The following is a 27,426-nucleotide window of genomic DNA, read 5'->3' as shown; positions in this document are numbered from 1 at the left end:
AGAAATCACTACTGGTATCCCCGAGACGTCTTGTAAATTTTACTAGGTGGAATTATGACCAACGCACATCTTGTGCCGAGCACGATCACAAGGCACGTAATTTGGTCGTCTCAGAGCGCCTAACAATTGTGCGTCTACAAAAGAAATCACTACTGGTATCCCCGAGACATCTTGTGAATTTTACTAGGTGGAATTATGACCAACGCACATCTTGTGCCGAGCACGATCACAAAGCGTGTAATTTGGTCGTCTCAGAGCGTCTTACAATTGTATGTCACACAAGAGGAATCACTACTGGTATCCCCGAGACATCTTGTGAATTTTACTAGGTGGAATTATGACCAACGCACACTTTATGCCGAGCACAATCACAAGGCACGTAATTTGGTCGTCTCAGAGCGCCTAACAATTGTGCGTCTACAAAAGAAATCACTACTGGTATCCCCGAGACATCTTTTAAATTTTACTAGGTGGAATTATGACCAACGCACATCTTGTGCCGAGCACGATCACAAGGCACGTAATTTGGTCGTCTCAGAGCGCCTAACAATTGTGCGTCTACAAAAGAAATCACTACTGGTATCCCCGAGACATCTTGTGAATTTTACTAGGTGGAATTATGACCAACGCACATATTGTGCCGAGCACGATCACAAGGTACGTAATTTGGTCGTCTCAGAGCGTCTTACAATTGTATGTCACACAAGAGGAATCACTACTGGTATCCCCGAGACATCTTGTGAATTTTACTAGGTGGAATTATGACCAACGCACACTTTATGCCGAGCACAATCACAAGGCACGTAATTTGGACGTCTCAGAGCGCCTAACAATTGTTTGTCACACAAGAGGAATCACTACTGGTATCCCCGAGACATCTTGTGAATTTTACTAGGTGGAATTATGACCAACGCACACTTTATGCCGAGCACAATCACAAGGCACGTAATTTGGTCGTCTCAGAGCGCCTAACAATTGTTTGTCACACAAGAGGAATCACTACTGGTATCCCCGAGACATCTTGTGAATTTTACTAGGTGGAATTATGACCAACGCACACTTTATGCCGAGCACAATCACAAGGCACGTAATTTGGTCGTCTCAGAGCGCCTAACAATTGTTTGTCACACAAGAGGAATCACTACTGGTATCCACGAGACATCCTGTAAGTTTTACTAGGTGGAATTATAAACACAAGAGCTTCAGGTGTGGACTTTACCCATTGCACTTGGACTGCCTCAATCATCCCTACCCTGTTTACCTCATATCGTACTTTCCAGTCTCCATCAATGTAGTAAACATACATTCAGACGCGTAGTATTTGCTCAGTACTTATCGTCTTTTTCCATTTTTGCTCTATGACGACGTTGCGATAAATCGTCAAAATAAAGAACAATCGCTGAAAGTGCAGTTCCTTCAATTTAATATAAGTCCCGGGTCGCTGTATTGCATGAACGTAACAATGGGCCAAGTTTCCGATTCGGTAAACAACCGAAATGACGACAAGGGCAAGGTCAAATCGACGAAGACTTACAGAACGGGACCCATTGTGCCGAAAGCGGTCTGTGTAAACAAGCGATTGTGATACCGACGGCAAAAGCTAATTACAACTCAAGACTTGTGTCGCAGCAGCAGCCCGGCATGGACGGGGGAGGAGGGGAAGGGGTTGGCGAGTGGGGTCGTTACCATGGAGACACGCGTTGCAATACACGTGTTCGAGTAACTGAATGACTTCCTCCAATAGACGTTGTTTCTTTGCAGGGAGCAAAATTAAATTATCAACGCGAGTGAAAGAAATTAAACTGTTTTGCGACGCAGAATCACGACTGATTAAACTAAATGTAGGCTAATTGTTTCAATCTCACCTTACTAAGCTCGACTCTTTGATCGTTACGGATCAAAATTTTTAGACAATTCTGTCCACATCTTACATTTTTTAAATCAAAATTTTACTACGTAAATGCAAATACACAAATACTTTTTATCCTCATAACATGAAACATTATTGTTTTCTACGGCTTCAGTAACACACATAACTGAAATAACAGTGATTAAAGTAATAATATAAACTTTTTGTTTTTAATTCAAACACATGTAATTATAGTGGTGATATAATTATAAAAAACCAGGCAGTACATAAAATAATGTATGTGTAAAAAGAAAATTGAAATTAAATTAAATTGTTACTGTTTTTGATCTAATTAAACATTTATTTTATTTTTTTGAAATTATGTACTGAAATACAACACGAAGTAAGCTACTACAATGTAATGCAAATATCCTGTACACACCAAATAATATAAACATAAATCTCATCCTCAATGTTTTATTTAACATATTAAGTTCTTTACTGACGGATCAAAATTTATTGAACGCTCTACTTAGATTCACATTAAAATTAAATGTAAGACGATACACGGCCATTTCATAACTAAACTATATCAACCAGTAGACTCAAAAGTTGGCAGATAAAAAACAGTAACTATTATCAATGTTATAAATGTTACAACAACTATATCAACCAACAATTTCAAAATTTAAAATGTCTACATCAACCAGAAGCATCAACTGTTGGGATATCTTTATTCAATCACCAGATAGGTACAGAATTTGCAACCTTTATATCGACCAGCAAATAGAATTGACAATTGCAATGTCTGTAACAACCACCAGATAACCACGAGGTTAAGTGGTAGAGAGGACTTTATAGTCCTAACTTCGCCTCTAATAAAGATATTTTTCATTTCATTTCAGATCCTACGACTGCAGTTTCTATGTCATCGTCGATCCGGGTGATCATGTTATATTGATAATTGCTTAAACTGTATCCTCTACCTTAGTTTCAACATCACCAATGACCCCTATCTCATTCAGTGAGAACCTAAATCTGAGAACAGTAGCTAGCTTCCAGAACCTTCTCATCCGTTCAATCAAAACCAGGCAAACGATTTCCAGATCACGTATAACTCTTATTCAGACTGAACTTATCTTTGTTTTCAAATTGTTCAGAAAATGTCCTGCCTATGAATGACGTCACCGACCGCCGAAGAGCCGCCATCCTTACGAAGAACAATTACAAAAACCGCAGATGCCGTAAATATCGCTCTTATCTGAAGTATTTATTGTGGAACAACGAACCGAACACAAACAGAGTCTACCGATAAGAACGATATATGGTCAGTCAGGCGAGACTCGTGCAACCTTCACCTTCAACTGATGAAGGCTTTCTACTTCCGAGGTCTATGACACATCGCGCGTTCCACTTAAAGTGGTTAACAGAAAATCTGAAATATCAAAACTATGGGTTTTTGTAACCTTCTACGCCATATGTGTGAATGTAAATTGAGGACAGAGCAATGTCGAGTTCATCATGGAAAAGGGGGTGTTAATTTGGACATCCGTTCTAAGGTTAATGGACCTACAATGAAGCACTAGAAAAACGAGAACGTATTGTATTATTACAAAATATCTAAGGTAACAGTCCTACTTGTAACAGAATATTCAATAATTTAAGGAGTGTCTTATAACAACCAGATGGTATACATACTACTTCTGTCGGAAGAGAACATGAAGCACGATGTATTAGGAAGAAATATATGTAGCGTTATTTCAGAAACATATATGTTCTACCCTACTTTCTCAAGGTTCTAGAAGACAAGACAAGGTTCGTGATGTCTTATACGAATACATTTATTGACTGAAATAAACGCAAATGTTTTACTTAACTCATCTTCCAAATGTACTTGCAATTATTCCAGATTTTTTAATTAAAATACTTCATACAAAAACAAGCGTCTACGGTCTACAACGCATTCAATGTAAACAGGACAGATAGCCTTAAACCTACAATATCTGAAATCTGAATGGATCAAATCACAGGAAAAAGTCACCCATTGTAGTCTAGGCGGTAGCCATGGCGACAAAAGAACCGAATGGTTAGAAACATCAAGCTGTTCTTGGAACTGTTGATCGACTTAATTTGGTTTTAGAAGGTAACAAAATCGTTATTGTTTCATGACGATTTGGCTTCTTTATGGAATTGATCAAATGAATATTTCCAATGCACCTCTCAGGATTTAATCTTTGATTTGAACAGGCACGTAAAATGTCAGAGTTTCTCGATCTTCATTTGAGAAATAATTACAACGCTATCTTTCCTCCAACAGATAATTGATCTTTAGTACCTTGGCTTGGCGATGAAGATCTACCGATCGTTCCTTGTAAAAGAGATTGTATGTTCTAGATAACAATCGTGTCCCACCAACGAGGAGTTTCAATTTTTTACCTGAATGCTACTAACGCAGACTATAATTGGTAGTGATGGCTAAGCTATGAAGACTTAATCAATTATAAAAGAGATTATAAAATCTAGATAACAATCAACTTCCGCCAACGAGGAGTTACAATATCTTGGATAAACTATAATAACGCAGATTGTAATTTCCAGTGCTGGTTTGGTATTACATTCAACTATTTGGATATTAAGTTTTAAGAGGTTGGAAGTCTTATTACACTTTCAGTGATACACACAGGGCTGGATTTACATATGCGCTGAATGAAAGTGCTATAGCCAGGGCAGCAGAATTCAGGGGGCGGCAAAGTTTGGTCTACAAGTAAAAAATAAATCATTCCAAAAGTTAAAATATGTGAAAAAAGTTATTTGTATTCAATTTGTAAAAATAACAATTTGTGAATTGGAATTGTTTAAACAATTATTCGCTTAATATATTCCTTTTGATTTGTGTTGTGTGTTTCATTTACATTGCATTCCCAATATTTAATAGTTTCATTTCACATTATAAAAATTACTCAATTCATTCTCATCCAGATTTCATTTACTCCGTTTCCTTTTTATTATTTAAATTTCTAACTAAACATGTGCAAATAGTGGATAGTCCAGGGGCGGCAAATCTTCAAATCCTCCTCTGGATCCACACTCACAATGCAAAGCATTTTCAGACAGAAAGGTACACAGATACCGTGTTGACGGTAAAAGGACTGACAACCAGAGGGCGGCTCACCTGGTCACAGGTTACCCAGAGGATGACTGAGTGCGGGAACCGCAGCGGGCCGCCCAGATGGTTGCCCCCCTCAGCCCTCTGCTCCTGGATCAACTCGCTGTGGCGGCGACCCGTGGAGTCAAACACTTGCAGTGACCTGCAACACAGACCTAAACACATTACTTGAGAATAACGATCACGGAAGGTTAGGTGTTCAATCAATAATCACGATACATCCATCACGATTCCCTGGATCGACGGGCTGCATTACCCTAAAACTAATCACTCTACTCCAATTCATCAGGTTGGAACACATTTCTCTATTCTCAACATATTACAACTATTACTAAAAAGGTTAATAAAAATACCTTCCAAGTGGTTTTTTTTTTTATTTTTGGAGTCCCCTGATGATGAAACCTTTGGCTTCAAAAGGGCCCCATAAAAAAACAATTTGGATTGTTTCTATTAACATTGAGTAATATTTTTAAATCTCCCAATTGCCCCAAGAGTCTTTCTTACAATATTACAACTATGTACATAGTATATTCGGCGTGCGCATGGACGCTGTGCATAATACAAAGATGAACCAATTTACTTATGAAGTTGACACAATTTGTTCTTATTGAACATCTTGATTGGTACTAAACTTTAATAATTTAAACTTATCAATTTGGAATGATATCAGATTGGAGATTTGATTATTCACCAAGCATGATCATGTATATCCCCATCAAAAAACAGGCTAAATTTAAAATATTTTCAGATATAACAACACACTGCAATGTTGCTCCTTGCCGATTTAGAGTTTCATATACGTTTATCCAACTTCAATCGATGAAACATGCAGTTACAAATGCTATTTAGGTTTGGGATGAACTAAAAAATGTCAATAATAAATACTTTGTGGAACATGTAACAATACAAACGACATTCTAAAACACTGAAAATTCTTCCAAAATACATAGATGACACATGTACTACGAAACACTATTTCCTACAAGGGATTCTTCGAGATTACTTAGTGGAAGTTGTTAACACTGAAGACAATTTCCTTCTTTTAGTGAAAATTCAAACTCTTTTAAATTCAGATCCAAAACAAATTGGCGAAGCACGCACTAGCAACAGACGCCGATGATGCAAGAGTTCTCTGAGAATGCTCGACAGAACATTACGAGAAGATGATGAGCACCAAGGTACTCGTATGACCTGAGGATGCAGCTTCATGATACGTGCCTGAGCAGAGAGCTCTGTCAGCCTCAGTCATGAGCGTGAGGAGGAGGTCTCCCCTGATTACAATACAATGACGGCTCAGGTGGCCAGGAATTCCATTGAGGCTCTCCTGTCAGTTCCAAGAACCAGGTCAGAATCGAGGAACAATCTGCATTCGTATCACAATCTCAACCTACACCTACTCCAGCAGGAAGCTACTAAGCATTTGCATCCTGGAGAACAAGAAAAGTTGCATTTTTCTTGGTACTCGCTCCTAGTCATATTCCCTAGACTTGAATATAAGGCGGAAAGATCTAGTAATTAATTAATATTAAAAATAAAAACACTAACAAAATAGTTTACGGATCTAATTTTCTTCGCAAAACTTTCTCAAAATTATTTTAAACATATTGATTTACTAATCATTTGTTTGCAGAGACCATTTTTATGCCATTTAAAATCATTATGAATTTATTTTTACACTTTAACGTTCCAGACTTTTATTTGGGTGCCTCAAAACTTTTAATTAAACCTGTATAGGTTAGTATAGATATTAGTAGCTTTTAGTACCTAGAAAATGGCTTCTTAATATGAGGTTTGAATGGTTAAGACAATTTCTCACTCACATATAATTACAAGTAGAACATTTTACGAGGACGTTAGCATATAATGACAAGTAGAACATTTTACGGGGACGTTAGTCCATCCCCATATAATATGAAAACTCCGTTATATGCCAACAAAACTTACAACTTTATGCCATGATACAGTACTTTAAATACTGATATAGAAATGGAAAAAACGAAGATTAGAAAGTATTTCCAGTTTTCCAGTCTGAGAGTAATGCCTCCAAGCCCTGGGTGCGACTCAATCTGAAGGTGACGAATGACAAACATCCCTCGACTTAGTAGCCTACCTACCACGTGTGACGTAATAGGCTACAGATCTAGAAGGTCTGACCACACATGCCTAAGAGAGCTAACACATACTATGAATTCATTTAGATGAATAGCCCATATTTATATAAAAAAAGTTATGTAGGTTCAAAACAGAATTCGACCCCCATTGCCCAACTATTACTTTTAATTTATGGCACTTAAAAGGATCACTCTCTAAAGCAATTCTACGTCAATCAATGCTTGCACACAATTCGTAAATTACTAGAAACCGATTTGTAGTAGGTAGGTAATTCAAAGTTTGAAAAATGCTAACACCCTATTAAAACTTAAGAAGTCGGGCCCACACATACCGAAGAGAGCTAACACATACTATGAATGTATTTAGATAAATAGCCCATATTTATATAAAAAAGTTATGTAGGTTCAAAACAGAATTCGACCCCCATTGCCCAATTATTACCTTTAATTTATGTCACCTTAATAGAATCACTCTCTAAAGGAATCCTAAACGTCAATCAATGCTTGCACACAATTCGTAAATTACTAGAAACCGATTTGTAGTAGGTAATTCAAATTTTGAAACTAACACCCTAATAAATCTTAAGAAAACAAAATTTACTTTATTCATTACCTTTGATAATACATAATTTAAACAAAAGTACAATAAACATATTGTGTAACAGTTTCAGCCTTAAATTAGGTGACCCGGTCATTTCTGAAAACTTTCCATGGCCGATTAGAAGTAGATTTATCGCCCAGAGAATTGTTGACGACAAGTTGAAGAGGCCACAAACAAATCAAACCGAACCGTCCATAAAATTTCCAACCGCGGTCAACGGCCACAAGTTGGCAAACTCCGAGCCTCCGAGCCACAGGAAGGGAGGCCCGAGGCGCAGGCCACATACCGCTATCAATTGTGATAATGCGAGACGGTTTGCCAAAACCACGACGTATGGGGTACTTGAACCTGAGTGCGTATAAACTGCGGGGTGGATCTGTTCTCGGCCTTTCCGCAACTCTGCAACTTCCAGCCAAATACGAGTATGTAGTTTAGTTTAAGACGAAGATGAAGAAAGAGTCTTGTTTCGAGAAAGAGCAAACGACACAAAAACCCTCTTCGGTTTAATGTAGAGCCTGAACCACGGTACTTCCGTAGTAAAGCCACGTACTAAAATACCAAATTCCACCTCAGAACCATCTAAAGGTAAACAATCTTTTTCTTTTTCGATGCCCCTTGTCATTGAAGGAATACATTTACAGAAGTTGCGTATATAGGGAAACAAATCCAGAAAAACGTAACGTTATACTATCCGATATTCAAGTGATCTTAATACGAATTGGAGTATGTATTAAATCCTATGCCTATGCATGCTGATAAATCATAGAACATTGTCGAGATAGATTTGATGAAGTCACATAGTTAGATTGGTAAGCAAAACCAATCGAATAGATAGAGATCTGGGTTGATTGGATACCTCGTTACTTGACGCATGCCTTGTTTTTTTCAGATTACCGGATTACGCTTTTTTGGCCTATTCAGTTAATTGGCACTATTTTGAAGCACAAACGTTAGAAATACTTCTCATCAAGGACCTGGCAGATTCTTAAACTCGTGTCGTTGTCGTTCGTCTGTAAAAAAAACTTGTGATAGAAAGGTCATACAGACTTGAAACTTCGTCCCAGGAAGAAGCCTATTGATTTTGTGGTAACAGCAAAATTGCCCTTTAACTTTCACTTCGTTCTGACAGGCCCTTCGGCACTCCGAGGTATTAGTTTGTTTTACTGCAACTAGTGTGGTAAAAGAGTTCGACTAAAAATAACAAAATGTAACCAAGAAATGATTACTTAACTTTGCAGCTTTTGCAACAGTTCATACCTTGACAAACGTGAAAATACTGCAGAAAGTGCCCAAGCAATTATTATCATCTATCATCACAAGACCTATCAATTACATTACATTCTATTACATACAAAAGTCCATAGTTTTCACATTAAACACATATTCAAAAATTAAAAATTAGAAAAAAATACACGTACGAGTAGAGGTACAAAAACCATGTCGAACTTAAGTCCCCAATAAAACAATGGCTAATTGACGATAAACTAATAAACAAGTTACTATAAGAGTTATTACTGAGTTGGTTTCTATTGATACGAATTTATAATTGTTGCAGTTTCTAGTAAAGTCGAAAATATAAACATGTTTATGTGTTTGAGAAAAGTAAATGTGCAATAAGAATGTGAGTTATAAAATAGTACTACTTTTTTAGTTAAAGAACATAAAAATAAATAATTGTACGAGAACCATACAATCTAAAGCGTGTCGCAGTATAAAACTGTGACAGTGATAAAAGCCACGTGACTATAATTAACAGGAAATCTTTTACGATAAAAGAACAAAAAGATTATTTCTTCTTTAACTTAAGTTTACAAGAAGAACTCCGATAATGCACTTGTCGAGATTAACAATTTCCTCCGACAATGACATTTTTACAAATAACTTGAAATATACAACGATCCGAGGGTGCTTAATGAGTTGGAACTTGTTTGTGTGTTGATAAAATGGCGAAGATTATCAAGTTGTTTCTGAGAACTTGTCAAGAGCAGGAAAAGCGTAACATGGGTAACTACTTAAAAATAGTTCATTATTATAGACGCTTATTTGTGCACCAGCAAATGCTACTGACGTGGAGTTACTGGAGACATTGGAGTTTTCAATGTCGAAACTCCAAGGAGTTAATGATAGGAATTAGCAGAGCACAGTTCCACTAATCTGGATTTCATTGGCCAAAACAAGACCCTGGCATAAATTGGTGTCTCCAAATCGACAGAAAATATTTAATTTTTTACATAAAAAATTATTTAACAAAAACAAGAACGGTACAAATTAAGAAAAGAAATGCAGTAGCAATGTTTCGGGAACTTTGTTAGTGAAGGGTGCTTCACATCATTTACATAAACCCAGTGATTTAATTGAATTATCCCAACTTCAAAACTTTAGTACAGCCAGTAAGTAAGGATGTAACTCTGAGATGAAAAAACTTAGTCAAGTGACAGTTATGTGCCTCTTATTAGACAAATCTCATTTCGCACGGTGTTTTTGACATGTCTTCAAGACCCACAGATTGATATTTTTCGAGGCCAAAGGGCAAAGCCTCTAGATAAAAGCAATTTTCGAACCATTCTACTGCAGTGTCCATGGTGCATATTTCTTTATAGAACAGGAAGTGGTTATTTTAAAATCTAAAAATAAACTCCTCTTTCAACGTACGAAGCGATTTACAAACGTGTACCTAGTTATAGAAAAAAACAACAAATTCTAAGTAGGGAACAAAAAATAGCGATTTACAAGCAAGTACCTAGTTACATAAAAAACAACAAATTCTAAATAGGTTACAAAAAATATAACATTAGACAGAGTTCTAGAGACGGAAACCCACCCCAGGCCTTGGTCGCTTTAATGGGGGAGGTGTCGCCGGCGCCAACGGTCGTTACATTTGCATTTCTCCCTAGCGTAACGTGGGATGTTGTCAACACTTGGACAATTGAAGTGCTCACCCCGCTATTAGGCAACACAGTTCTCGCACTCGAGGACACAGGGTGCCATTTAATTTGTATCGCGTTCACAAGGGTTCAGAGTTGTCAACACTTGGACAACTGAAGTGTTCACCCTGCTATTAGGCAACACAGTTCTCGCACTCAAGGATACAGGGTGCCATTTAATTTGTATCACGTTCACAAGGGTTCAGAGTTGTCAACACTTGGACAATTGAAGTGCTCACCCCGCTATTAGGCAACACAGTTCTCGCACTCGAGGATACAGGGTGCCATTTAATTTGTATCACGTTCACAAGGGTTCAGAGTTGTCAACACTTGGACAACTGAAGTGCTCACCCCGCTATTAGGCAACACAGTTCTCGCACTCAAGGATACAGGGTGCCATTTAATTTGTATCACGTTCACAAGGGTTCAGAGTTGTCAACACTTGGACAATTGAAGTGCTCACCCCGCTATTAGGCAACACAGTTCTCGCACTCGAGGATACAGGGTGCCATTTAATTTGTATCACGTTCACAAGGGTTCAGAGTTGTCAACACTTGGACAACTGAAGTGCTCACCCCGCTATTAGGCAACACAGTTCTCGCACTCAAGGATACAGGGTGCCATTTAATTTGTATCACGTTCACAAGGGTTCAGAGTTGTCAACACTTGGACAATTGAAGTGCTCACCCCGCTATTAGGCAACACAGTTCTCGCACTCAAGGATACAGGGTGCCATTTAATTTGTATCACGTTCACAAGGGTTCAGAGTTGTCAACACTTGGACAATTGAAGTGCTCACCCCGCTATTAGGCACACAGTTCTCGCACTCGAGGACACAGGGTGCCATTTAATTTGTATCACGTTCACAAGGGTTCAGAGTTGTCAACACTCAACTGAAGTGTTCACCCTGCTATTAGGCAACACAGTTCTCGCACTCAAGGATACAGGGTGCCATTTAATTTGTATCACGTTCACAAGGGTTCAGAGTTGTCAACACTTGGACAATTGAAGTGCTCACCCCGCTATTAGGCAACACAGTTCTCGCACTCAAGGATACAGGGTGCCATTTAATTTGTTTCACGTTCACAAGGGTTCAGAGTTGTCAAAACTTGGACAACTGAAGTTCTCACCGCGCTATTAGGCAACACAGTTCTCGCACTCGAGGACACAGGGTGCCATTTAATTTGTTTCACGTTCACAAGGGTTCAGAGTTGTCAAAACTTGGACAACTGAAGTGCTCACCGCGCTATTAGGCAACACAGTTCTCGCACTCAAGGATACAGGGTGCCATTTAATTTGTATCACGTTCACAAGGGTTCAGAGTTGTCAACACTTGGACAATTGAAGTGCTCACCCCGCTATTAGGCAACACAGTTCTCGCACTCAAGGATACAGGGTGCCATTTAATTTGTTTCACGTTCACAAGGGTTCAGAGTTGTCAACACTTGGACAACTGAAGTGCTCACCGCGCTATTAGGCAACACAGTTCTCGCACTCAAGGATACAGGGTGCCATTTAATTTGTATCACGTTCACAAGGGTTCAGAGTTGTCAACACTTGGACAACTGAAGTGTTCTCACCCTGCTATTAGGCAACACAGTTCTCGCACTCAAGGATACAGGGTGCCATTTAATTTGTATCACGTTCACAAGGGTTCAGAGTTGTCAACACTTGGACAATTGAAGTGCTCACCCCGCTATTAGGCAACACAGTTCTCGCACTCAAGGATACAGGGTGCCATTTAATTTGTATCACGTTCACAAGGGTTCAGAGTTGTCAACACTTGGACAATTGAAGTGCTCACCCCGCTATTAGGCAACACAGTTCTCGCACTCGAGGACACAGGGTGCCATTTAATTTGTATCACGTTCACAAGGGTTCAGAGTTGTCCACTTGGACAACTGAATTTCACCCTGCTATCAACAGAGTTCTCGCACTCGAGTGCCATTTAATTTGTATCACGTTCACAAGGGTTCAGAGTTGTCAACACTTGGACAATTGAAGTGCTCACCCCGCTATTAGGCAACACAGTTCTCGCACTCGAAGGATACAGGGTGCCATTTAATTTGTATCACGTTCACAAGGGTTCAGAGTTGTCAACACTTGGACAACTGAAGTGCTCACCCCGCTATTAGGCAACACAGTTCTCGCACTCAAGGATACAGGGTGCCATTTAATTTGTATCACGTTCACAAGGGTTCAGAGTTGTCAACACTTGGACAACTGAAGTGCTCACCCCGCTATTAGGCAACACAGTTCTCGCACTCAAGGATACAGGGTGCCATTCAATTTGTATCACGTTCACAAGGGTTCAGAGTTGTCAAAACTTGGACAACTGAAGTGCTCACCCCGCTATTAGGCAACACAGTTCTCGCACTCAAGGATACAGGGTGCCATTTAATTTGTATCACGTTCACAAGGGTTCAGAGTTGTCAAAACTTGGACAACTGAAGTGCTCACCCCGCTATTAGGCAACACAGTTCTCGCACTCAAGGATACAGGGTGCCATTTAATTTGTATCACGTTCACAAGGGTTCAGAGTTGTCAACACTTGGACAATTGAAGTGCTCACCCCGCTATTAGGCAACACAGTTCTCGCACTCAAGGATACAGGGTGCCATTCAATTTGTATCACGTTCACAAGGGTTCAGAGTTGTCAAAACTTGGACAACTGAAGTGCTCACCCCGCTATTAGGCAACACAGTTCTCGCACTCGAGGACACAGGGTGCCATTTAATTTGTCTCACATTCACAAGGTTCGTAGTTGGCAATTCAGTTAATACCGTACCTATTTCTAGGCATTAAGTAAAGCAATAAGAACTTTGCAAATAAATAAAGAGCCTTGTAGAACAGTTGACATTTTCATCGAATTGCGACCATTCAAGACTGACCAGGCATGACTATCATCGACATGCACAATAAAATGTCAAAGGCCTCTTACATGATACTTTTTTTAGATAAAGACATTCATTGATGAAAGCAAAATAAAATTGTGAACACATTCCCACCGCTTTATAATATTTGTTCTTTATTCGTTTTTAGATATATTATATTATATATTAAATAAAAAGATAATAATAACGTACATTGAGTGAAATATCCTCAGCATTATGGACACTTTCAAGATAACAACACATTACAAACCCTCGTTTACAACAAATAACTCTAGACTTTTACATGTCTAGACCCGATAGTTTTATGTCTTACATTTAATACGATTTTTCACACACAAAATTCAGGTTTTCTTTGAAATATCAACCAAATAAAACAAAAATGGAAATATGCAGGTTAATAAAATGGTTAAATCTTGTATCCGTTGCAAATATTGTATAATAAAGGTAAAAACGGTTAGCATCTGATCATTTTTATTGAGAATTTCAATCGGATCTATTTGACGAAAATCGAAGAGGGGGCTTCGGAGACTACATAAAATACATTTTAACGCAGCAAAAATGAATTATTATTTATCTATGGACGTTTCCAAAGTTTCCTTTCCTATATGATATTGTTAAAAGATTAGAGCAACGGTCCTTAAGGTCTCCATTTTTATTGCAGAGGTATTCACACCCTCCATTGTGATAATTCCAGAAAGGACGTTCTGGTCTATTACAAACAATAATTTTCTCATGTTTTTTAAAATTAAAAAGTTTTAATTTTATTATACAGTAACAATGTGTTTTCATCCTAATAACATTACAAAAAAGATGCGTTTTAGTTTTGTCAAACTCCTTAGAGACGAGGTGGAACTCTTGACACAAAGTGGAGTTTAGATGCTAACATGAATGAAACTTGTCCCATGTCACATTAAATATTTGATTACATTTTTCATTAAACATACGACCATCTGTTGTAGCTGTGATGGATGAAAAATTGAAATTCGAATTTAACGACGTGCAAGTAAGTAATTGGAGACGTGAGTCAGTTGTTAAACACCTGTAGGCTATCGGAGTGAGTGAGCTTTCTCACTAAATTAACGGGGACACCCAAATGTTTGCCTTGGCTGCTGTGACATCAGGTGTCGCCCAGACAGGTGTCTCTTATCACTTGAGCCAACAGCCTTATCAGTCATTGACCCGTCTCGGCCCGGCTCGGTCACCTGGTTAAACAAACAGTTACACAGTGAGTGGCATGGGCGATTAGGAGAGTCTACAGTTTCAGTCAACGTTACAGTTAAACTGTGGTCTCACTTCTAGTTCAGTTTCCTCCCAACACTAAACACAGGGGACATGGGCGATTAGGAGAGTCTACAGTTTCAGTCAACGATACAGTTAAACTGTGGTCTCACTTCTAGTTCAGTTTCCTCCAACATTAAACACAGGGGACATGGGCGATTAGGAGAGTCTACAGTTTCAGTCAACGATACTGTTAAACTGTGGTCTCACTTCTAGTTCAGTTACCTCCAACACTAAACACAGGGGACAAGGGCGATTAGGAGAGTCTACAGTTTCAGTCAACGATACTGTTAAACTGTGGTCTCACTTCTATTTCAGTTCTCTCCAACACTAAACACAGGGGACACGGGCGATTAGGAGAGTCTACAGTTTTAGTCGAGGATACAGTTAAACTGTGAGCTCACTTCTATTTCAGTTTCCTCCAACACTAAACACAGGGAACATGTGCGATTAGGAGAGTCTACAGTTTTAGTCGAGGATAGAGTTAAACTGTTGTCTCACTTCTATTTCAATTTACTCCAATAGTAAACACAAGGGACATGGGCGATTAGAAGCGTTCACAGTTTTAGTCGAGGATAGAGTTAAACTGTGGTCTCACTTCTATTTCAGTTTCCTCCAACACTAAACACAAGGGACATGGGCGATTAGGAGCGTTCACTGTTTTAGTCGAGGATAGAGTTAAACTGTGGTCTCACTTCTATTTCAGTTTCCTCCAACACTAAACACAAGGGACATGGGCGATTAGGAGCGTTCACTGTTTTAGTCGAGGATAGAGTTAAACTGTGGTGTCACTTCTATTTCAATTTCCTCCAACAGTAAACACAAGGGACATGTGCGATTAGGAGAGTCCACGATTTTAGTCAACGACACAGTTAAACTGTGATATTTTTCGATTTCAGTTTCCTTCAACACTCAACACTAGATGATGTACATGCGTTCACTGCCCAACGTTGACAATTAAATTTACTTAAAAGAATTGCACGACTCACGACATTTCGAAAACAGAGAACGGGTGTCTTTTCCAGGTGCTTACAACAGTCGGTACTGATGCGTACTTCAATTTTTTTCCATTAGAACTAGGTACTGCACAAAAATTAGAGCAACGGTCCTGAAGGTCTCCATTTTCCTTGCAGAGGTATTCACACCCTCCATTGTGATAAAAATATATTTGTTTAAAGAGTTTCGTGGAGGGGTATCACTATAGATTGAAGGTGCAGTAACATTACCTCCAATCTTTGTGATCCAGAGTAATAATATTATAAGAGTGTAATTTAGCAAATAAGACACCGTACTAGAACTATGAAATTGGATTTTTAGATAATAATAATGAAACAAAATGTATTGATATAGACAAATCTTGAGTTAACAATAACGAAACATCACAAAACAACTCTACAATTATAACTATGACGGTAAAATGGGGAGCTACAGCTATTCGTTGATTTCACAACTGCTTGCCGGAGGTTACTCGGTTTCTGCCGAATGAATTGCTCGAAGTAAAAAATAATAATAGGCGTCTTCTCACATTTCACTTCAGAGTTCTGTGTGTATATTGGAAAATATACGATGCAAAATAAGTAAAGTTACACGAAGAGAGTTTTAGCATTTGCTGTTTGAAAATTTGGCCACTGATAAATTAACGTTAATAAACTATGCACAGCTTTCTGCAAAACAATTATGATGGGATCTCCGACGGTTTTTAACTACTGCATTGACGCTCATCCATGGTGCCATTTATGTCACAAAAATTTATATTTAACGAATGCAATACTCAAATTAGAAAACGAAAGGGATTGAACTGGTTTGAATCCCCTATCTAGATATCAATGTCACATTTACTTAACATTTATTGGTGTTATAAGGAAGTTTTCAACTTGAAGCAAAGTCAATCCATACTGGTGATACGATATCCTTACGACTCCTATTCACAAACAGCCTCTGAACTCAAAAATGCGATTCATATCTCGACCCATTCGAAAAGGTAAACCAGTAATAGAAGATAATGCTTGTATAGACTCACTGTTGGTAATGCATCATAGGCACATGTTTGGGTCAAAGCCAAGCACATAGAAGTGGAAACTAGTTTAACCTTTCTAACATACCTTACAAGGACACAACTGTGATGAAGACATGGACGGATAAAGAGTGCTAAATGTTGCCAAGGTCAAAAAGAAGCTTTTACGAAGCAGTTCAGATGTATCTGTATAAGTTACTGTCCCCTTCCACTTCCATCGGCCAGAACTCAATATTTTTTATCCCCATCAACGAAAACGAATAAGGATAATAATGGAAAAGGACCTATGGAAGGGGTTGACGAACCACCTACGGGTGTTGGAAATTCCACCTCTAGACAACGCCATTCCTGAAGCAAACGTATGGGAATCGAACCTCCTGTCGTAAAGTGGACGTGGGAGCAACTACCTTGGTCCTCTTGACTTCTCCGGCTGGGGCAAGAGAAAAAACACTGTATTAAACCGGATAAAGGCAAACATCTGAGCCGGCTCCACTTGATCCCCAATTATCTGAAGACATGTTGGTTCCATAAACAAGGAAGGGTTGTCAAAGGAAAACACAGCACACAATATAAACTGTAACTTGAGACTTTAGACTCTCACCTGCCGTTGGACTCCGCACATAACCGCTGCAGTAAGTTACTATCCAAAACCTATTTGGTTCCTCTAACACTGCCAAAGTACAAGGAATTTCTGAGAGGTTCACTCTGTCAGATTCCACCTCCTCATCTAGACATGCATCAGTTGACGCTACTTAGACCGCATTGCTTACTTACTATTTAGATACCACTTATCTGTGACACTCTCGTCATAGCCATCAGCAATCCAACGTGCGCTGAACCGGTGTAACTCAACGTCTGCTTCCCGAAAGCCGATATCTGTTAGCTTTGCCAGACTACCAAAAGTCATAATGAAGGATCGAAAATTGGCTAGCTGAATAGTATCAAACTTTTTCATCAAGTTTGATTGTAGCAAGGGCTATAACAGATGCTACAATTCCATAGAGCCCTAGGTGCAGACGAGAGGGGTCTTATAGACGAAATCCTTTTCATGGATTACCGGATTCCAGAGGAAGTTTAAATCAATCTACTAGGAACTGGGTAGATGATAGAACAGGAAGTGGAACAGGTTATCTAACAAATGGGTTCCTGTGATCCGATATCAAAATCCTTGTCTCTCATAGTTAATTCAGTATATATATATATATATATATATATATATATATATATATATATATATATATATATATATATATATATACTGACATATTTAAGACAACATTTAATATATATATGTCTTATTATGTTGTGGCTAACGGTGCTCCCATCGCCTTGTTCGAGATTTTAACAATAAATTTCCCACACGGCCCAGTCAGACAGTAGAAACCCCTTAGCAAGCCAGTCTACCAAGCTCTCAACCCAATCTAACCCTTATCCTCCGGAGCGAACTAAACCCGCCTTCCAGTATCCTTGACGCTAGCGGTTAGCCACGAGTCCAGAGTGTCCAGACATCCAACCTACTGGACCCTCCCGGAGAAGATCTGAACCAAGTGCAGAGTCCAGCGGTATCGATGACGCCGGGGCCGTGACATGGCGGAGGCGCCGAAATAGTCGCGGGGGGCACCGGGGCGCGGGCGTCTCGTCAGACTGTCAGAGAGAGCGCTGAGGTGTTCATTAAAAGTCTAAATTTAAAAGAAGTTTGGGTGGGTGTCGGGTGAACAGCCTGGCAGTGGCGGGTGGAGCAGATAGTAGGAAGTGTTGGCACTCTCGACATGAGTGCAATGGCCAACAGCGGCTGTGGGGATAATTCTAGCGCGGGGCTTCCTCCACATTCTACTCAAATACAGGACCTTTTATTGTACATTTCAATATTTAAAATTGTAATATGTACTGCCGTTGCATTTAATAACAATGCCCCAGACTGTAAAGTTTCATTTATGGGTATTACAGCAATTTTAAATAAAGTATAATATAATATTATAATGTTTGGAGGAGACTGTACAATATAAACTGAATGTCTTGAGAACCTCAATTTTCATTAACTACTACCACTTTAACAACAATTCTTTATTACTCACCACACATTTCCTATCAACTGTTCGTAATTAGAATTCCTGTAGAATTACAGTTAATAAGTAAATCCTGACAATCAGAATTAGACTAGTGATCAATTTATCGATTTTTCAGAACATGTGTATATGAATAGCCTATAACATAATTTAACTTCTTCGTAAAGTAAACTGGTATTCTAGTCGATAAGAAAATACTTCACAAAAAACACATACAAATACGTCTAGTCCCCAAAACGGTTTACATTTCACTCACAGATGGCACATACAAATTTGGGAAGAGAATCCTCTTAATTAATATTTAACGTTCATTCGTTAATGTTAATATAAAATCTCATTGAAATATTGTACTAACGAGGACTAATATAGATCAGCTAAATACAAACTTTTTCAGAAAAAGGAAGTTAATTTGTTAGTGTTAATGTTAAATTTCATGGAAATATTACACTAGCGAGTGCGAATGTAGAACAGCTAAATACAAACTTTTGCAGAAGAAAACCAATACTTTTACGTACCTAAAGTTGTTACAAAATAATTTTAAAGTTCACATATGTACGTGGTAATGCAAAGGAAGGTCACTCGCTGATTTTTTTACCTGAATTATTTTTATGTGTGCCAATTTTTTTTATATGGCACACATTTATAGCACAATTAAAATACTGGTATATAATAAAGAACCAGGTTTCAGATGAATACTAGTACAAATGCATAAATACTTTTAAAACCAGTTCGTAGTACGTATAGGTGTTTCAGGAATGGATTGTTGACGTTGAAGGGACAATTAGCGGAATTGATGCGAACACAGCGCGCGATTAGCAGCAACATACGAGATTCCGTCTGGACTCGACTGTAAAACTGTAAGTGGCGCGGCACGGCGCACGGTGGTCAAGGCCGTGACGTCACAGCCTAGGGGAGACTGTCGCGTGGAGTGCAGCACCCGGTCTGCAGCCGCGGCCGTAGGCTCGGAATAGCCGCCCGCCGCAGTGACCCGATACTGCAACCATTTAATGCGTTCTGTTGAAATATACTTCTGGCCCGGCCGTAAAATACAGATTGCTACTTAGCTATCTTTCTGTGACGCCTGGGAACTGGTATCTCACTCAGCACCACTCCTACCAGAAGAAATTGAAAGCCACTTTGTTAGTCCATCTTATAATAAATATTCCATCTTTTCTTCAGCTTACTGAACTCTTCAAACAAAATTATATACAAGCCGCATAATCTTACTGTGCGCTTAAAAACTCCCGGAACGGTTTAGTATTCTTTTTAGAATTTCTTATACATACAACAATGAGATTTGGTATATGAATATTACCCATATACATTGTTTTATTCGATTGTCAGATTTTTTTGTCATCAGGGGGGACGGCCTGCAAGAAGTCAGAAGAAAATCTTAAATTAGTGCACAGGTCGAGATGTATATAAAGATAACATTAATTTACTGTAGTGAAATTAAAAACCAAGTACTTACAGTACTTGATCGAAGGCGAGCAATAAGTGTTCGAAACGCCAATGCATACCACACTATAGTACTAGTGTAGTATTCATTGAAAATGCTTTCCAAGAATCTGTTGGCAATATCTCAATCTGTTGTAGGAACCATTGACAACATTTCGTAATACATCCGGAGGTATTTGGCGAATTTCTTCATTGATGCGATCGATGAATTAGTTCTTGTGTGTTGGCAGGCTTATTTATGTAAACCCTTTGATTTAAATAAACCCCCATAAAATGAAAACTAAAGGGTTTTTAATCTGGTGGTCACGATGACCACTCTATTGCTTCCCATTCCTATCCGCCGATTGGGAAACTCTGTCCAGCAGCCGATGTACTTGCAATCCCATCCAAATTGCCATTGATTAGAAAGGGTCCTACAATGCAATATTCAACTATCCCAGCCCACATTTTAACTTTTTTGGGATGTCTGTGTATGGCTATTTCTCATCCAGTGAGGATTGTTATGGCTTCAATAACGGCAGTTATGCCTACTTACATGAGCGTGAAGTGTAAAGGTAGCTTCATCTGAAAATACTACCTCAGATAAGAAATTCAGTTCGTACACACCAACCCATCATTGTTTCACAAAGGTAGCATATCTCTATTGTCAACTATTGCAGTTTTGCCAAATAACTAAAATTGCCTTTGTAAAGAAAACAAATAACAAGGCTCTTGGTACTTCTTCACCTTGTACAGACTTGCCGAAAGGTCATCAAGTAGGGCTTCCTCATCACTAACGGTGTGGTCCGAAAGCCGTGCGATCCGTCTGACCCTACCGACTCCACAGTCGCCAGACAGAGTGCGTCACCCCAGAGGACCCAAGGTAGACGCCACGACATCGCAGTCTCGTGTCTCGCTAATAACACATATCCGTCCTCGGCCTCGCGATTCCCAAATTTGTGATCACGTGACCCTCGACCTGAGCGAGCACGCAAATCACCGTCCATCATCTCTGCCCTCTGCAGTTGTCTTCCGCAGTCGCCGATGGTATTGAACCGACAGGTCCAACACTTCCTTCACGTAGGCACCGTCCAAACGTTTCGAGAGAATATGATCGCAGGGTGCAGGCAAACACCTTTTTACTTCTTAACAACAATGTTATCCTGCGGGACCAATTCAGTCAGCAAATAGTTTCTTATTTTTAATGACCACACAAAATGTCGTTTCACAACATTGCAGAACGGTCTCAGATTCCCAAGACACTCAAGTGTGGAAAGAGATTTGTGGGGTACTTTAACAGATAAAACTCTAACACATTCACAGTGAGATAATTTCATCATTAAGCCTGAAGAATTCATATGAAGACCAGAAAATACCGTGTAAAGGTTCTTTAAAACGTAGTTTGAAGAACAGCAACATCAATAACCGGTTAACCATTTTTGAAATCACTGGTTAAGGATCTCACATTTAAATGTTTAGAGATCTTGAGTCATCCTCATGATTATGGGGTTAGATCATAAATGAAAGATCCTAATATTCTTACGGAAGTGAAGACAAGTAGAAACATGTCATGCGGTCTCTGTAACACGAGAAGACAGCAATATCAAGAACAGTAACCAGAACAAACTACTAACACTCGTCAACTGGGTCGACACATCCGTCACTGGACTAGTAATTGATGACGTCTCCTAACGAACAGGTGATCTCCAGTAATGACAGGAGCAGACCTCCAGATCAACGCCAACAGAATACCCAACACATGGATTCCCTAAAACGTATGTTGTGACTGTTACGTCCATCGTCTGCAGTCCTAGAAATAACGAAAACATAACGGGCGGCCAAGCAGATTTGACAGCAACACGAGAAGACAGCAATATCAGGAACAGTAACCAGACAAACTACTAACACTCGTCAACTGGGTCGACACATCCGTCACTGGACTAGTAATTGATGACGTCTCCTAACGAACAGGTGATCTCCAGTAATGACAGGAGCAGACCTCCAGATCAACGCCAACAGAATACCCAACACATGGATTCCCTAAAACGTATGTTGTGACTGTTACGTCCATCGTCTGCAGTCCTAGAAATAACGAAAACATAACGGGCGGCCAAGCAGATTTGACAGCAACACGAGAAGACAGCAATATCAGGAACAGTAACCAGACAAACTACTAAACACTCGTCAACTGGGTCGACACATCCGTCACTGGACTAGTAATTGATGACGTCTCCTAACGAACAGGTGATCTCCAGTAATGACAGGAGCAGACCTCCAATCAACGCCAACAGAATACCCAACACATGGATTCCCTAAAACGTATGTTGTGACTGTTACGTCCATCGTCTGCAGTCCTAGAAATAACGAAAACATAACGGGCGGCCAAGCAGATTTGACAGCAACACGAGAAGACAGCAATATCAGGAACAGTAACCAGAACAAACTACTAACACTCGTCAACTGGGTCGACACATCCGTCACTGGACTAGTAATTGATGACGTCTCCTAACGAACAGGTGATCTCCAGTAATGACAGGAGCAGACCTCCAGATCAACGCCAACAGAATACTCAACACATGGATTCCCTAAAACGTATGTTGTGACTGTTACGTCCATCGTCTGCAGTCCTAGAAATAACGAAAACATAACGGGCGGCCAAGCAGATTTGACAGCAACACGAGAAGACAGCAATATCAGGAACAGTAACCAGAACAAACTACTAACACTCGTAAACTGGGTCGACACATCCGTCACTGGACTAGTAATTGATGACGTCTCCTAACGAACAGGTGATCTCCAGTAATGACAGGAGCAGACCTCCAGATCAACGCCAAAAGAATACTCAACACATGGATTCCCTAAAACGTATGTTGTGACTGTTACGTCCATCGTCTGCAGTCCTAGAAATAACGAAAACATAACGGGCGGCCAAGCAGATTTGACAGCAACACGAGAAGACAGCAATATCAGGAACAGTAACCAGAACAAACTACTAACACTCGTCAACTGGGTCGACACATCAGTCACTGGGCTAGTAATTGATGACGTCTCCTAACGAATAGGTGATCTCCGGTAATGACAGGAGCAGACCTCACAGATCAACGGCAACAGAAGACCCAACACGTGGATTCCCCAAAACGTATGTTGTGACTGTTACGTCCATCGTCTGCGGTCCTAGAAATAAGGAAAACATAACGGGCGGCCAAGCAGATTTGACAGCAACACGAGAAGACAGCAATATCAAGAACAGTAACCAGAACAAACTACTAACACTCGTCAACTGGGTCGACACATCCGTCACTGGACTAGTAATTGATGACGTCTCCTAACGAACAGGTGATCTCCAGTAATGACAGGAGCAGACCTCACAGATCAACGGCAACAGAAGACCCAACACGTGGATTCCCCAAAACGTATGTTGTGACTGTTACGTCCATCGTCTGCGGTCCTAGAAATAAGGAAAACATAACGGGCGGCCAAGCAGATTTGACAGCAACACGAGAAGACAGCAATATCAAGAACAGTAACCAGAACAAACTACTAACACTCGTCAACTGGGTCGACACATCCGTCACTGGACTAGTAATTGATGACGTCTCCTAACGAACAGGTGATCTCCAGTAATGACAGGAGCAGACCTCCAGATCAACGCCAACAGAATACCCAACACATGGATTCCCCAAAACGTATGTTGTGACTGTTACGTCCATCGTCTGCAGTCCTAGAAATAACGAAAACATAACGGGCGGCCAAGCAGATTTGACAGCAACACGAGAAGACAGCAATATCAGGAACAGTAACCAGAACAAACTACTAACACTCGTCAACTGGGTCGACACATCCGTCACTGGGCTAGTAATTGATGACGTCTCCTAACGAACAGGTGATCTCCGGTAATGACAGGAGCAGACCTCACAGATCAACGGCAACAGAAGACCCAACACGTGGATTCCCCAAAACGTATGTTGTGACTGTTACGTCCATCGTCTGCGGTCCTAGAAATAACGAAAACATAACGGGCGGCCAAGCAGATTTGACAGCAACACGAGAAGACAGCAATATCAGGAACAGTAACCAGAACAAACTACTAACACTCGTCAACTGGGTCGACACATCCGTCACTGGACTAGTAATTGATGACGTCTCCTAACGAACAGGTGATCTCCAGTAATGACAGGAGCAAACCTCACAGATCAACGCCAACAGAAGACCCAACACGTGGATTACCCGAATCGTCAGTTATATACATATCGTAAACAAAACATAACATTTTGGAAAATCCCTTCTTTAAGTGGAAACTCCATAGGATTTAGCTGAACTAGAAGTAAATCCTAAGTAAAAAGACGGCGACGTAAAATCTGAAACCCCTACTAAAAAAGCCGATCTAATTTCATTTTTATTTTATTTTGACAGAAAAATCTTAAAACACAAATCCTGATTGTCTTGTGGATTAAAAAATTATTATTAAAATTTAAATTATTTATTAAATTTAGCTTCTTTTTAATCTGGACCCACAGTTTGAAGGGATCTTCTTGTTTCGCTTACGGGCTCTGTAGGCTCTGTACGTAGTGAATTTAGAAATTTCCCAAACGCTCCCAAAACACAATTCCAAGCATTTCCAAGCCTGTTGGCCCACAGGTTTAATATTATTTGGATACTAAAAGCCAAATCGTTGTTTAGTATTACTAAATTAAATAATGCCAAATACGTAGTTCAATTATTCAATACTGAAAATATAGGTGTATTCCTACGATTATTCTTAATAGGTCTATCCAAAAATTACACTTTTCTTAGAGTTTACAAATTTATATTTTTTGTAAAAGTCACGTAGGCTACTATTCACTGATTCAATTGTCACCATGCTCTTTCTCGAAATAAAATAAACTTGACTAAATAACCAAAGAGTACGTAACAGTAGGTCTTACGTGTGGTGCAGATACACATAGAAAGTAATTAATCATAAATGTGCAATTATTTCACAGTTAGCTAAAAATCTATATCAGCCACTGTTAATAAATTTATTCATACCGTCCGTCATCCAAGTACGGGAAGAATGCGCGAATACTAAGATTGAAATTAATTAATGTTATTACTGTACATAAATTCTAGTTGATTACCGGATTTATCTAATAACTACTGGATTGGCAATGACTAGCCATATGCTGCAAGATAAGAAAACACGAAAACGCGCTTCGTGCGCGTTACATTTATCGCCTGGACGGTCTCCTCCCGACACACTGGAAGTTATAAACCAGAATAACTCTTGATAGAAAGACCCTACAGACTTGAAACTTGCTACATATGTTCCTCTTGATCCAAGGCAGAACTACTGTTTTTTGAGTCAAAAGGTCAAAGAGGAAACGACCATATGTGCGCGATAACTTTTTCGTAACGTTCTGTCGAGTCCCTCAATTCCCCAGGTTTATTGTTACTTGTTTCTCTGTAGCTTTGAATTTTTAACTAAACTATTTACTCAAACGGGCTTCAAATTTCACGCCAATCAACATAAATTCTACATTAAAATTTTAGAAACTAAAAAGTAACCTATATACTTGAAATTTGCAGTTTCAATGATGGTGCATGTCACTTCATGGGATTTATCTGAGCGTTGGAGAACATTTTTACATTGATCTTAAGGGTAACCATGATTACAACGAAAAAATAAATTAATGTAAACAAACCGAGACCAATCAGGTGACATTTTAACTTGAGGCATAGTACCAATGTAGACTAACGAAACGAGCTAAGACTTCAAATTTAGTAAGCAACCTTAACAAATCTGTGCCACAACACGTGACGTGGCGTACTCCATGTCACTAAAGTACGACTAACAATCGTCTATATCGTGTTTTTAAAATATAATAATACTTAATAACGTGTTAAACCCAGCAGAGAAGCAGGACAATAATATTTCTCATCATCACTTGTGAACATAAATTATTACTTGAGAAGTGAAATCTAAGAAACATAAACAAACATAATGCCACAGGCTTAAACACCAATACTCATTCATGGTACGATAACCCCTTACCACTCTACTACAGAATTATTTTTAATTGCATGCTTATTGTCATACGGCTTCTCTATTTGTCTTAGTCGTAGCTTAGGGTTAATTGTAAGACCAGGCCTTATTGCCCTAAATTCGCCTTTTTTACATTATGTTACAAATAAAGTTATATTTTTCATTGTCATTGTAAACCGTGATATGAAAAACATATCTCTTCTTGCTCAAAATAATGGCTATATTTAAATGTCAAATATTTGAAAATCGGAAAACTGCAAAAACGCCCAAAAAACAAAAATTAAAATATCTGGAATCGTCTGTGTTTAAAGGCGAGTGAAAACTAAGTTAATAAATTTACTTTCTTGTTCAAATAAAAACAAATGTTTTCGCGAATTCAGTGAGAAGCGTTTCAGCTGATCATCGATTATTTTCCAACTAATCACGACAAATGATGAGCTACCCGCTGTAGCTTTGCCTGTTTGGATGATATTTTATTGTATAATAACATTAATTGCTATTATGGCGAATTTGTTTAAATGTAACGCGAAAATTGTACAATAAGACCACTTCCAAACAATATTTGCTATATATTACGTTATTAGTCAGGTCCTAATTAGAAACAGCCGCGTACAATTATATGCCGTAACCTAAATAGTTTTCCAATTATGTGTGTTTTAGTTCACTTCAAAAAAAAAAAATCCTAATCAACCTATGATACGTAAACAACCTGTTATACTTAAATAACCTGTGACACGTAAATAATCCGTGATACATAAACAAACTTTGATACGTAAACAACCTGTGGTAAGTAAATAAAATGTGATACGTAAACAAAATGTGATACGGAAACAACCTGTTAAACTTAAATAACCTGTGACATGTAAATAATCCGTGATACGTAAACAACCTGTGATACGTAAACAACCTGAGATACATAAACAAACTTTGATACGTAAACAACCTGTGATATATAAACAACCTGTGGTAAGTAAATAAAATGTGATACGTAAACAAAATGTGATATGTAAACAAATTGTTATACGTAAATTGCCTGTGATGCATAAACAACATGTTATACGTAA

At 39.0% G+C, this 27,426-nt stretch overlaps 1 protein-coding gene across 1 annotated transcript in view; it reads right to left on the bottom strand.

Moving 5' to 3' along the window:
- Positions 1 to 27,426, bottom strand: part of LOC124353875 (tRNA dimethylallyltransferase) — a 270,000-nt gene that overhangs the window by 88,178 nt on the left and 154,396 nt on the right. Inside the window, exon 4 of the mRNA XM_046803917.1 lies at positions 5,022 to 5,157. Within this exon, the coding sequence (XP_046659873.1) occupies positions 5,022 to 5,157 (136 nt within the window). The remainder of the gene's footprint in view (positions 1 to 5,021; positions 5,158 to 27,426) is intronic.

Source organism: Homalodisca vitripennis, chromosome 2 (assembly GCF_021130785.1).
Source record: "Homalodisca vitripennis isolate AUS2020 chromosome 2, UT_GWSS_2.1, whole genome shotgun sequence".
Taxonomy (NCBI): Eukaryota; Metazoa; Arthropoda; class Insecta; order Hemiptera; family Cicadellidae; genus Homalodisca; species Homalodisca vitripennis.
This window is presented reverse-complemented; position numbering and strand designations above follow the sequence as displayed.